This window comes from Aedes albopictus, unplaced genomic scaffold (assembly GCF_035046485.1).
Source record: "Aedes albopictus strain Foshan unplaced genomic scaffold, AalbF5 HiC_scaffold_223, whole genome shotgun sequence".
Classification (NCBI taxonomy): domain Eukaryota; kingdom Metazoa; phylum Arthropoda; class Insecta; order Diptera; family Culicidae; genus Aedes; species Aedes albopictus.
This window is the reverse complement of record NW_026917006.1, coordinates 18,054-31,155: the sequence shown is the minus strand read 5'-3', so window position 1 is coordinate 31,155 and position 13,102 is coordinate 18,054. Positions and strand designations below refer to the sequence as shown.

General features: G+C 38.4%; 2 protein-coding genes across 2 annotated transcripts; both read right to left on the bottom strand.

Moving 5' to 3' along the window:
* Positions 1–5,184: 5,184 nt before the first annotated feature.
* Positions 5,185–7,010, bottom strand: LOC109428483 (uncharacterized). The gene is made up of 3 exons (XM_019704259.3): positions 6,675–7,010; positions 5,541–6,608; positions 5,185–5,478 (listed from the first exon to the last, which is right to left on the bottom strand). Exons 1-3 carry the CDS (start codon positions 6,807–6,809, stop codon positions 5,314–5,316), a joined length of 1,368 nt encoding a protein of 455 aa, XP_019559804.2. The 5' UTR covers positions 6,810–7,010; the 3' UTR covers positions 5,185–5,313.
* A 4,191-nt stretch (positions 7,011–11,201) lies between these two features.
* On the bottom strand, positions 11,202–13,102 carry LOC109428482 (serine/threonine-protein kinase ULK3). The gene has a single exon (XM_019704258.4). It carries the CDS (start codon positions 12,766–12,768, stop codon positions 11,317–11,319), a length of 1,452 nt encoding a protein of 483 aa, XP_019559803.2. The 5' UTR covers positions 12,769–13,102; the 3' UTR covers positions 11,202–11,316.

The window sequence follows — 13,102 nt, the reverse complement described above, 5'->3', positions numbered from 1 at the left end:
GAATAGTCAATAACATAAGTTAAACTAAGTCTGTATTGAGGCTAAAGAAGTGATGTGGCTTTCACGAAAACCGTGCTTGGATTAGCTGTCAAAAATATTTGATTAAAGCACAGAGAACAGACATCCAGGCTAGAACAAAATCCATTCGGAAAGTTGTGTAAGGATTTGAATCTTTACTTGAGTAAGGTTACAAACCAATACACGATGACAACACTAACGCCACCAAACACCATATTGCCACAGTCAGTGGTGAATTGAAACATTTCAAGTGGTGAATTAAATTAGTATGGGAAATTAACCGATTGCAGCGCCACGCTATTGCCGCTTGTGTTGCCGATTTGAAATGGCCGTTAAATTCCTTACACAGTTTCGGAACTGGACTTGGATGTCTGTTCTCTGTGATTAAAGGTTGAACAACAGATGTACAGTAGACGTTCGATAAGTGCAACATGTTTACGTTCCAGTTACCGAATGTAATTCGCTAACTGCAACGACTGACAGCCGTCAAACAGTTGTCAAATGCTGTTGGACGCAGCCAGAATGCACTCAAAAACATCGCAATGCAGCCTAGTGCATCCGAAAAACATCGCAACTCTGTTGACGTTTTGTTTTTGACGGATAGCGGTACGATAACTGCAAAATTGTTGCACTTAGCGGACTTGCAGTTAAAAAGCATTGCAGTTAAACCGTTTGCACCGAGCGAACGTCTACTGTATAAACTTGCATGTTGGTATATGTTTTAAAGCTGGTTATCCAGATGAATAATATTCTATTCAACTTGATATTCAGCCATCTATGTATTGCTGATTAAAGAGGTTAAACAAGCCATACTTCACACCAAAATTCAGATGTCATTGTGTTCAGCCATTAACCAGCTATTGTTCAGCTAATACTCTTACTGTTCAGCATGCATTGTTACTTGGGCAGCTCTCTTACTCACTAACTCTCAAACTCAGTATTCCACAAACTCATCTACTAACTTATTTACTCACTAATTTATTAGCTCACTCATTTTTCTCACTCACTCACTTACTTACTAAGTCATTCACTTACTCATTTACTAACTTACTCACTTATTCACACATTCATTAACTTCCTCAATAATTAATTTACTCATTCACTCACTCACTGATTAACTTCCTCATTTACAAACTTACTAATTCACTCAATACTACACTCACTCCCACGGAACAGACCTCACATACTCGTTAACCCACCAGCTCACATATTCAGTGCCCCACTCACTGACACATTAACCCACTAATTCACATATGTATTCTTTAACTACATAGTACACTCATATTCGCTGACGAGCTCTCTGTCCTATGCTCTTTAACTTCCTCAGTCACCAACTGACTCACTCACTAACTTTCTCAATCTTGAGGCAGCTCATCCACGTACCTATTCACTAACCATCTTACTCATTCACCAACTCCTCCTGGTTTCAACTTATCCCAGGCTCAGGGCAGTTTGTTTGTTTGTTTGTTTGTTTGTTTGTTTGTTTGTTTGTTTGTTTGTTTGTTTGTTTGTTTGTTTGTTTGTTTGTTTGTTTGTTTGTTTGTTTGTTTGTTTGTTTGTTTGTTTGTTTGTTTGTTTGTTTGTTTGTTTGTTTGTTTGTTTGTTTGTTTGTTTGTTTGTTTGTTTGTTTGTTTGTTTGTTTGTTTGTTTGTTTGTTTGTTTGTTTGTTTGTTTGTTTGTTTGTTTGTTTGTTTGTTTGTTTGTTTGTTTGTTTGTTTGTTTGTTTGTTTGTTTGTTTGTTTGTTTGTTTGTTTGTTTGTTTGTTTGTTTGTTTGTTTGTTTGTTTGTTTGTTTGTTTGTTTGTTTGTTTGTTTGTTTGTTTGTTTGTTTGTTTGTTTGTTTGTTTGTTTGTTTGTTTGTTTGTTTGTTTGTTTGTTTGTTTGTTTGTTTGTTTGTTTGTTTGTTTGTTTGTTTGTTTGTTTGTTTGTTTGTTTGTTTGTTTGTTTGTTTGTTTGTTTGTTTGTTTGTTTGTTTGTTTGTTTGTTTGTTTGTTTGTTTGTTTGTTTGTTTGTTTGTTTGTTTGTTTGTTTGTTTGTTTGTTTGTTTGTTTGTTTGTTTGTTTGTTTGTTTGTTTGTTTGTTTGTTTGTTTGTTTGTTTGTTTGTTTGTTTGTTTGTTTGTTTGTTTGTTTGTTTGTTTGTTTGTTTGTTTGTTTGTTTGTTTGTTTGTTTGTTTGTTTGTTTGTTTGTTTGTTTGTTTGTTTGTTTGTTTGTTTGTTTGTTTGTTTGTTTGTTTGTTTGTTTGTTTGTTTGTTTGTTTGTTTGTTTGTTTGTTTGTTTGTTTGTTTGTTTGTTTGTTTGTTTGTTTGTTTGTTTGTTTGTTTGTTTGTTTGTTTGTTTGTTTGTTTGTTTGTTTGTTTGTTTGTTTGTTTGTTTGTTTGTTTGTTTGTTTGTTTGTTTGTTTGTTTGTTTGTTTGTTTGTTTGTTTGTTTGTTTGTTTGTTTGTTTGTTTGTTTGTTTGTTTGTTTGTTTGTTTGTTTGTTTGTTTGTTTGTTTGTTTGTTTGTTTGTTTGTTTGTTTGTTTGTTTGTTTGTTTGTTTGTTTGTTTGTTTGTTTGTTTGTTTGTTTGTTTGTTTGTTTGTTTGTTTGTTTGTTTGTTTGTTTGTTTGTTTGTTTGTTTGTTTGTTTGTTTGTTTGTTTGTTTGTTTGTTTGTTTGTTTGTTTGTTTGTTTGTTTGTTTGTTTGTTTGTTTGTTTGTTTGTTTGTTTGTTTGTTTGTTTGTTTGTTTGTTTGTTTGTTTGTTTGTTTGTTTGTTTGTTTGTTTGTTTGTTTGTTTGTTTGTTTGTTTGTTTGTTTGTTTGTTTGTTTGTTTGTTTGTTTGTTTGTTTGTTTGTTTGTTTGTTTGTTTGTTTGTTTGTTTGTTTGTTTGTTTGTTTGTTTGTTTGTTTGTTTGTTTGTTTGTTTGTTTGTTTGTTTGTTTGTTTGTTTGTTTGTTTGTTTGTTTGTTTGTTTGTTTGTTTGTTTGTTTGTTTGTTTGTTTGTTTGTTTGTTTGTTTGTTTGTTTGTTTGTTTGTTTGTTTGTTTGTTTGTTTGTTTGTTTGTTTGTTTGTTTGTTTGTTTGTTTGTTTGTTTGTTTGTTTGTTTGTTTGTTTGTTTGTTTGTTTGTTTGTTTGTTTGTTTGTTTGTTTGTTTGTTTGTTTGTTTGTTTGTTTGTTTGTTTGTTTGTTTGTTTGTTTGTTTGTTTGTTTGTTTGTTTGTTTGTTTGTTTGTTTGTTTGTTTGTTTGTTTGTTTGTTTGTTTGTTTGTTTGTTTGTTTGTTTGTTTGTTTGTTTGTTTGTTTGTTTGTTTGTTTGTTTGTTTGTTTGTTTGTTTGTTTGTTTGTTTGTTTGTTTGTTTGTTTGTTTGTTTGTTTGTTTGTTTGTTTGTTTGTTTGTTTGTTTGTTTGTTTGTTTGTTTGTTTGTTTGTTTGTTTGTTTGTTTGTTTGTTTGTTTGTTTGTTTGTTTGTTTGTTTGTTTGTTTGTTTGTTTGTTTGTTTGTTTGTTTGTTTGTTTGTTTGTTTGTTTGTTTGTTTGTTTGTTTGTTTGTTTGTTTGTTTGTTTGTTTGTTTGTTTGTTTGTTTGTTTGTTTGTTTGTTTGTTTGTTTGTTTGTTTGTTTGTTTGTTTGTTTGTTTGTTTGTTTGTTTGTTTGTTTGTTTGTTTGTTTGTTTGTTTGTTTGTTTGTTTGTTTGTTTGTTTGTTTGTTTGTTTGTTTGTTTGTTTGTTTGTTTGTTTGTTTGTTTGTTTGTTTGTTTGTTTGTTTGTTTGTTTGTTTGTTTGTTTGTTTGTTTGTTTGTTTGTTTGTTTGTTTGTTTGTTTGTTTGTTTGTTTGTTTGTTTGTTTGTTTGTTTGTTTGTTTGTTTGTTTGTTTGTTTGTTTGTTTGTTTGTTTGTTTGTTTGTTTGTTTGTTTGTTTGTTTGTTTGTTTGTTTGTTTGTTTGTTTGTTTGTTTGTTTGTTTGTTTGTTTGTTTGTTTGTTTGTTTGTTTGTTTGTTTGTTTGTTTGTTTGTTTGTTTGTTTGTTTGTTTGTTTGTTTGTTTGTTTGTTTGTTTGTTTGTTTGTTTGTTTGTTTGTTTGTTTGTTTGTTTGTTTGTTTGTTTGTTTGTTTGTTTGTTTGTTTGTTTGTTTGTTTGTTTGTTTGTTTGTTTGTTTGTTTGTTTGTTTGTTTGTTTGTTTGTTTGTTTGTTTGTTTGTTTGTTTGTTTGTTTGTTTGTTTGTTTGTTTGTTTGTTTGTTTGTTTGTTTGTTTGTTTGTTTGTTTGTTTGTTTGTTTGTTTGTTTGTTTGTTTGTTTGTTTGTTTGTTTGTTTGTTTGTTTGTTTGTTTGTTTGTTTGTTTGTTTGTTTGTTTGTTTGTTTGTTTGTTTGTTTGTTTGTTTGTTTGTTTGTTTGTTTGTTTGTTTGTTTGTTTGTTTGTTTGTTTGTTTGTTTGTTTGTTTGTTTGTTTGTTTGTTTGTTTGTTTGTTTGTTTGTTTGTTTGTTTGTTTGTTTGTTTGTTTGTTTGTTTGTTTGTTTGTTTGTTTGTTTGTTTGTTTGTTTGTTTGTTTGTTTGTTTGTTTGTTTGTTTGTTTGTTTGTTTGTTTGTTTGTTTGTTTGTTTGTTTGTTTGTTTGTTTGTTTGTTTGTTTGTTTGTTTGTTTGTTTGTTTGTTTGTTTGTTTGTTTGTTTGTTTGTTTGTTTGTTTGTTTGTTTGTTTGTTTGTTTGTTTGTTTGTTTGTTTGTTTGTTTGTTTGTTTGTTTGTTTGTTTGTTTGTTTGTTTGTTTGTTTGTTTGTTTGTTTGTTTGTTTGTTTGTTTGTTTGTTTGTTTGTTTGTTTGTTTGTTTGTTTGTTTGTTTGTTTGTTTGTTTGTTTGTTTGTTTGTTTGTTTGTTTGTTTGTTTGTTTGTTTGTTTGTTTGTTTGTTTGTTTGTTTGTTTGTTTGTTTGTTTGTTTGTTTGTTTGTTTGTTTGTTTGTTTGTTTGTTTGTTTGTTTGTTTGTTTGTTTGTTTGTTTGTTTGTTTGTTTGTTTGTTTGTTTGTTTGTTTGTTTGTTTGTTTGTTTGTTTGTTTGTTTGTTTGTTTGTTTGTTTGTTTGTTTGTTTGTTTGTTTGTTTGTTTGTTTGTTTGTTTGTTTGTTTGTTTGTTTGTTTGTTTGTTTGTTTGTTTGTTTGTTTGTTTGTTTGTTTGTTTGTTTGTTTGTTTGTTGAAATAAAATGAATACATTCTAACGTATATTAGAATTTTCTCTAAAATCTAACACATTCTCTTATAAATTTTAGCAACATTTGTATTGTTAGATTATAAAAAGATCTTTCATGCAATAAACGTACATCCATTCACTTTCCATTTAAACTACGTTCGTTAAAAATTGGCAATCCTTGTAGTAGGCATCGATCTCGTCAAAGTATTCAAACTTCACCGGTGCCTTGTCGTTCACCCGCAGTCTCGATCGGCACTCCTTGTAGCTTCGAAATAGGTTGTTCCATCGCGTTCGACAGTCTCGAGGGGTTCTCTGTGAGCGATATAAAAGAGATAATGAGTATGTTTGACGTTCTAAATGACCAAAAAACTTACATTTATATGCAGTTCGATCAGTTTGTTCGACACGCACTCGAACAGATTCAGTCCTTTGAACTTGGGCCTCAGGTCGCAGTGGATTTTGATGAGCAACACGGTCTGGATCCGATTCCAGGCCGGGAAGATATTCTTGCGCACTTTTAGTCGGGGCATTTCGGGCAACTTTTTGACCACCTCCTCGCTACTGCCACCACTTCCGCCCGAATGCCCGTCGCATCCGTTGAACTCGTCATCGTCCTCTTCTTCCTCCTCCTCGCCGGAGTCCATCTCGAGCGGAACCAACGAGCTGCCACATTCTGCTTCTTCCTCCTCCTCGGCTTCCTCTTCCTCTTCGCCCCCACCGCTGCCGATGTCTTCTTTGAGTCTTTTTGGCTCGGGTTCCAGTTTCTGGTCGTCTTTGGCCGAAGCGCCATTCTCCGATGACTTTTTCGTCGGCTGCTGCTGCTGCTGCGGTGGGACCACTTTCACCTCCAGACTCTTTTTCAGGCACGTGTGAATTCCCCGGAGGACTTTCAGTATCTCCTCGGCCATCAGCTGACTCCGAGCCCGATCCTGATCCTTCTGGCGGTAATGTTCCTGCTTCATCTGCAGCAGCATGTTCTGATTCGTATAGTATAGCAGCTTCTGCTCCATCAGCCGCAGTTTAAGATCCTCCAGCCCATTATTCACGGTCAGAGACGTGGTCAGTTCCTCATCGCCATCGCCATCGCCATTCCCGTGATGTTCCTCCGGCGATTCCAAATATTCATCCCCCGTTTGCGTGGAATCCATCATCATGCTGTCGCCTTCCATGAGCCCAACGTCCACTCCGGGCAATCCACCACCCCCGCCATCCACCGCATAGGAACTGTCCGCAAACAAATCGTCCAGGAAGATCTCCGTTTTGCACTTGCTGCTTCCGTTATCCACCGAACTGACATTCAAGTTTCCGTAGTATTGGTGGAACGTGTCGAAAAAGGGAAAGCGAACCTTGCAAACCTTTCCGCCCGATTCCTGCCGCTTGACGCACGTCCGGTACGTCTTCAGCAGATTGTTGAACCGCGTTTGACAGGCGGCGGCATTTTTCTAGAAAAATTCAAAATCCCGATAGAAAGCCGGAATTAACCTCATCTGCCCCACCCATCGACTTACATAGTAATTATGCTCCTCGGACAGGTAGTTGGATATCTGATCGTACACTTTATCGCTCCGGGCACATCCGAGCAGCTCCAGACGCTTCCGGATCATGAGATTCGTTTCGTCGATGGTCCAGTTGTGGCTCGTCATTTTCGGGCTTTCTATTCCTCCGCGGCGCACAGGGTGATACAAGTCAACACATAGAGACACGAAACAAACTCGATAATGTTAATTTTACACGGATTAATCTAAAAAACTTTTTCTGCGATCACAAAATTCCAACGAAAACAACGCAGATTCCTTTGCTGCAGGAGCGGTTGATGCGGGCTTTGTTGGTAAACACTTCAGCTGTCAAGAATGTTCGAAAAATTCGAACATTGCCCGGTGAGAAAAATGCGGACCGGTCGAGCTGTCGAGTAAGACTGAAGAACCGGTAAAATGAAAACTTGTTTCAGAAGTTTACCGGTTCAGATTCGCAGAAATTATCCTCACATTTAAGCTAAGCATTTTTTTTATCTGTATTAACGAGATTTTTAGCACTAGGCTAGTTCACTTCGGGATAAACTAAATAATCGCCCAGAAAGTTTTCAATTTTCATCACTAAATAAAACGACAACAAAAACAGACGAGAGTAGAGGCTAATATTTCATAATGGTGAAAAGAGATCATTGATTTTTTTTCCAATGATTTTTTTCAATCTATCTATGATTATGCATCTCAAGAAAAATCAGAATATGGCGATTATCTTGGCGATTATCTGCCTCTGGCTTCTGATATAAGCGCAACAGTCACTAATTATAATAGCGCCACCAGATTCTGAAAGTATTTTAATCAGGCTCCTGACACGGCCTACTCAATGCATTGGAATCATGGTAGACAGGATGTCCTGGGCGCTAATAAATAGCGCCCACTGTCAAATGCGAAAACATCAACAATTTTTTGTTTAACGTTTATTTTGGTTTGTTGATCAGTTTTTGGAATCATTTTTTCCACCGCTTATGATCACAAAACACTTCAAACTCGCTTTAATATTAATGTACGGTAAGAGAAGCATGCGATTAGTTGAATAAAGCAACCCAACAAACACGCATTGTGAATGTGATTTCGTGTGTGGCTCACAACATCAAACAAAAGCTGCGTTTGTTGATTACACGCTCGTTTCAATTTGCACGAATATGAGTATAAGGCAGTTAGATGTTGGCTACGATAAATTTCATTGATGCCAGGGGCCTGATTTTAATCCATATGGGGTTCGACATCAAGCACACTCATTCCACTGAGCCAGGATTGGTAACCATCTGTTTCGTCACCGATTAACGACGAAAAATTAAAAAAGTTTGTCAGCAAATAAACCTCCGTCACTTGCATCATCATTAGCGACAGACAAAGAAACCACAACGAGGATGAACCGAAAATCGAGTCGAAAATGAAACAGGGAGCTATGGTTTCGTCATTCTCTTTTGTCTTCTTTTGCAACGACGAAAAACGAACATGTTTTTGTCACATGGCATCCGATTACAGACAAAAGGTGAATCAGCTCTGATCGAAGACGGCTGATAACAAGACAGACAGCTCCCACCCTGTTGCAGGCGACATGGTTGAAACGCCCTCAACGATTCACAGGAACATTAAAACATGATTGTGTGCGTGTACATGCAAATACGTACACGGAAATGGTAGCATCGCATGCACACTCATTCATGATGTTGTTCCCTCACTAAAAAAAAGGGACATGGTAACGGCGACCAAATCGAGGGTGAAATTAAAACACTTTTACTACTTGATTTAGGTAGACTATGATTAATTTTTGAAACTACCATGTGCAGGGTTCAATTTACCATGTCGCTTTTCATTTACATTTTATGGTAGATTTGAACCTTATTTCGTAGTTCGTTTTACTATGTGCTTGATAAGCAGCATAGTACATTTGACCATGGCGTTACGGTTTTAGTTACCATGTGCGTGGTTGAATGGTAGTGTCGTCCTGTCGTCTTTGTTGTTTACATTCAAATTGAAAAAAAAATGAAATCGATTATATTTCAGCAATCCCATTAAAATAAATTGATAAAATGTATACATTATTAATGGTTTCTACATGAATATCTTCCGGGAGCGCCAAGATGTGATGGTTCGACTTAAGTTCCTGGGGATGTCCAACTGCGGGTAAACGACGTCATTCGGGAAATTAAGCTGCTGATCATGGCTGGAAGGATGCTGTGACGGAGGGTTGGTTTGAGGGTTTCTGACGTGAACTGATTGATCGGCGGCGACGGAACTTATGGAACAAGGAAAATGACACCGAAGTTCAGCCACGAATTGGGGATTGGGTGTCATCGGCAAAGCGGAGATTTAATTTTTGGAAGGTAATTTTTCGACCTGGAGCGGTGACACTTCCTATTTCTCCGGTTCAATCAATTAAAAGGAGGGTAAGGAAGTTGGCTCTTGGGTTCGAGTAGTTTTATGTAACCTGTGAATGACAGGAAATGTAATGGAATATGTGGCAGAATTCCTAGAATGAAATCGTTACTTACTTTTCGCTTCCTTCCTCGGCGCCTTCTTATCCCTCTGTTCCTTGGAATCAGATTTCCATCAGCCAACTTCCGGAGCATCTCTTCGATGGCTGGCTGCCTTGGAAGGGAAGTATTTGCACGGATGGTTTCAAAATTCTTCCGGTATGCCTGTAGTTTTTCAATCCGGCAAACCTGTTACCAGGAGAATTTGCGGGAACATCGTTGGCCGAATTAGGGTATTTTAACCAATAGTGGACCCCTTAGTAACTGAAATTTGCTCTGATCGTAAAAACATTATGATATCCTAATTGAATTATCTTTACCAATGGTTGCACAACAAGTTCTATATCTTTCCTACACATTACACACAAAAACCGAGCGAAAACACCTTATATTTCTCAAAAAATAATCATTTCAAATCTCGATCAAATTATCCTATAGTGGACCCCACGGGGTCCACTATAGGATTGTTGGGGTCCACTATTGGGTAGATCGTATTATCTTACCATGTTAAATCGGTGACAATAGTGGACCCCCTTAAATTTAACCAATAGTGGACCCCCTCGAGTTGTTTACATTTACAAATTTGCTAAAATAATCAAATTATCGCATTCTAGCCTAGTTTTATCACATGAAACTGCTGTCTAGGAACATGAGCCATGGTCTCCCGGTGGAAGTTTACCAGTAGAAGCAGATTCGAGCGGGAAATTTGAGAATAATTGCTAGGGGTCCACTATAGGTTAAGGGTCCACTATTGGATAAAATACCCTACTGTGGGTCCAGATAGATTGACTATCAGCGTTCAAAACAACAGAAATCAATGGAAAAACTCACCAATAAGAAAGAAAGAAAGCTATGTCTCCATCACAAATTAATTTTTATGAAACCGGTTACGTGGCAAACCATTTATTTTTTTTGGAAATGGGCGATAACGAGAAAAACTACGGAAAAAGTATAACTAAGCATGAAAATAGTACTAGGAAAACATGAACATGGTTCTGACAACCACGAACAGCGTAATCAAGATGACCACGTTTGATGGTATTGATTACTATGTGCTTGATTGTCAAACCATGGTAATTGCAAGGAAAACATAGTAGTCATTACTGATAACATGTTCATTACGACTATTTTTAGGCATGGTAAAATTAAACATGGTTGAATTGTTAACTTTACTATAAAATTTTTCTCAGTGCTGGAGTCGTTCGTCGCGCTAGTGTGCTTGTAGCTCCCAAGGTATATGGAGCAAGAGGGTAGATGTCTGTCTTGTTATTAGCCGTCTTCGCTCTGATGGTATGCACACTGAAGGTTTTACGTTCGATTCCGAATAAAGGCGTGTTTCTTTTTCTACATTTTTTTTTCTGATAAACCATTCCCGTGAGGCTGATTTATTCGTTCGCCAAATTTTGAATCAGTTCTTTTTTTCTGACTAGATTTGAACGAGCGTGCATACAATCAAGTTCGAAAATCTTCTTTATCGATCTGGGCTTTCCGCTCCGCTTCGTAGAACTGTCAGAATATGAAAACCACAACAAAGAAAGCAAAACACCAGTTCGAGAAAGTGATCGTGATTTTGTAATCAATTTATTAGCAAGACGGTAACGTACTAATTTCTGCTTATATCATAAAACCTATTATTTTCTAATAATAGTAATAATATTGAAATAATCACCTTTAAAATAAGACTTAGGTAGAATGTCCCGCTTCAAGTCGTTCGTGAACAACAACCTGGTCGTCATCGTGATGATCCCGGCGCTGATCGGCATCCACTGGGGTTGGTACCAGCTGCATCAGAACGAAGCCCTGGTGCCGGCCAACGAGCGGAAGGAAATGCCACTGTTCAAGGTAGCTTTGGATCAATAAAGCCTGAATAGATTGTAATTTGCGAGCATCTTTTTTCTACAGATGATCAGCAAGGGTTGGAGCAGGATCAGCGGAGGTGAGCCGAAGAAAGTCGAGTAGTCACTAAGCCAGATCCTTCTCAACAGGTCGGTGTAAATTAAGTGTAAATAAAAGAGCTACGGCTTTTACATTTCTAGAGTAAGATAAGCATGGTCGGTGTATAGTTTATTTAAAATGTAATGTCACAATCAAAGCTAAAGCCACAAAACTAGTTAGGTAAATAATGTAGTTATTCGATTAGATTCTCACTGCACGCAGCAATTGTACTGCGCAGCCGGGCCGTTTTCCATCTCCTCCAGGATCTGCGCCGAGCGGACGGATTTAATGTGCTCGGCTTCCTCCATCCAGTGGACGATTTGTCGATGCAGGAGGTCCCTCCGTTGGGATCCCCGCGGCTCCTCGGCCAGCAGCGGCATCAAGGCACCCAGTACGGTCTTGTAGGATTCCAGCGCGACGTCCAGCTTGTTCTCGAGAGCGTACAGCTCTGCCTGGCGGCCAATTTCCAAGGCGGACTTCAGAGCAGGGCTGGACGACGACATGGTCAGGAGCTGTCGGTAGAGGTCGGTCGGCTGGAGGGCTCTCTGGATCTGAGCGACACGAGACGCAGCCCGTTTCAGGGGTTTGGAGGTCGACGGCTGAACAGGGGTGTCCTGCTGGAATGAATGTTTGATCTCTTCAGCCCGGGCCAGATAGGTTTGAACCCGCTGCCGAAGGACGTCCTTCTTCTCGGGGTCGGTTTCCGCCTGGATGATGGGAACAAAATATTGGAGGCCCTTGCAGTACTTCCCGTAGGCCGCGTCATATTCCTGCTTCTTGTCCAATTCGATGGCTTCATTGATCAGCGCGATTCCCTTCTCCAGATTCTGTTCCGAAGGCGCGTGTTTCAGATCTAAAAATGCGTGCTTGAAGAACTCATCAAAGGTTATCCGATCGTCAGGTGACCGTTGCAGCAATCTGCACAGCAGATCCTCACATTCCGGTGAAATCTTCGGTGTCTTCGGAAGTTCAATTCTCCGCTCCGTTCGAATCTTGTCCAGCAGCTCCTGCAACGTCTTTGAACTGTACGGTGCCCTTCCGAACAAACACTCATACAATATGACTCCGATGCTCCACAAATCCGCCGATGGCCCGTAACAATGCTTCAACAGAATCTCCGGCGCCATGTAAAGAGGTGACCCTTTGATCGAAGTATTCTCCTGTCCCAGCTTCAGATGCTGCGCAAAACCAAAATCGGCCACCTTCAGCGCCTGAGCACTTCCGTTACTCTTCATCAGCAGCAGATTCTGCGGCTTCAAGTCAAAATGGCTGACCTCGTTCTCCCGCATGTACTTCAGCGCCGACGCCAGCTGCCTCAGAAACACCTTACAGGTGACCTCCCCCAATTTCTGCCGCTGCCTTATATACGTCGACAAGCTTCCCCCATTGCAGTACTCCATCACGATGTAAATGCACTTCTCGTCATAAAGAAAATCCTTCATCTCCACGATGTGCCGATGCTTGAGCTTCTTCAGCAGACTGATCTCCGTCACGATGTTGTCCACGGCCGATTTCGACAGGGTTCCCTTCCTCACACATTTTACCGCGTAGATCTCCTTGGATGCTTTGTGCATCGCACGGTACACAGTCGCGTACGATCCGCTTCCAATCTGCTCCAGCATCTGGTACTCGCTGATGCCCGGCCTCGGAGTGACGGCCATCCCTCTAGTTTGTCTGTATGTATCCCGTTAACCGAATCCACTCGAACGCATCCTCGCGGATGACGTGTTGAACGACGACGACGTCTTCAAGCCAGCTTGAATTCGATACTGCGGCTGCACATTCTCACACGGTGATTATCCTTGGCGAATTAGAAATTAGCGACACTTTGCGACACTGCGTGGCCTTTTCGGTTTTCCTGTGCGCGCGAGGAAGTTCGATTTTTCCGCTAATCACCCACTTTTTCTTGTGTTGTGGCCTGTGACTGTTGTTATAGGACGACGAAAATTTTAATTTTGCAGTCTTTTCCTTTCTTGCTTGATTCGCAACAAAAGC

What these genes read in the sequence shown, in the direction of transcription:
- LOC109428483 (XM_019704259.3), bottom strand. Translation starts at nt 6,809, where the DNA reads ATGACGAGCCACAACTGGACCATCGACGAAACGAATCTCATGATCCGG. An exon ending in CCGAGGAGCATAATTACTAT is followed by an intron (nt 6,609 to 6,674) that starts GTAAGTCGATGG and finishes GAATTTTTCTAG; the next exon opens with AAAAATGCCGCCGCCTGTCA. An exon ending in TGATCGAACTGCATATAAAT is followed by an intron (nt 5,479 to 5,540) that starts GTAAGTTTTTTG and finishes TATCGCTCACAG; the next exon opens with AGAACCCCTCGAGACTGTCG.
- LOC109428482 (XM_019704258.4), bottom strand. Translation starts at nt 12,768, where the DNA reads ATGGCCGTCACTCCGAGGCCGGGCATCAGCGAGTACCAGATGCTGGAG.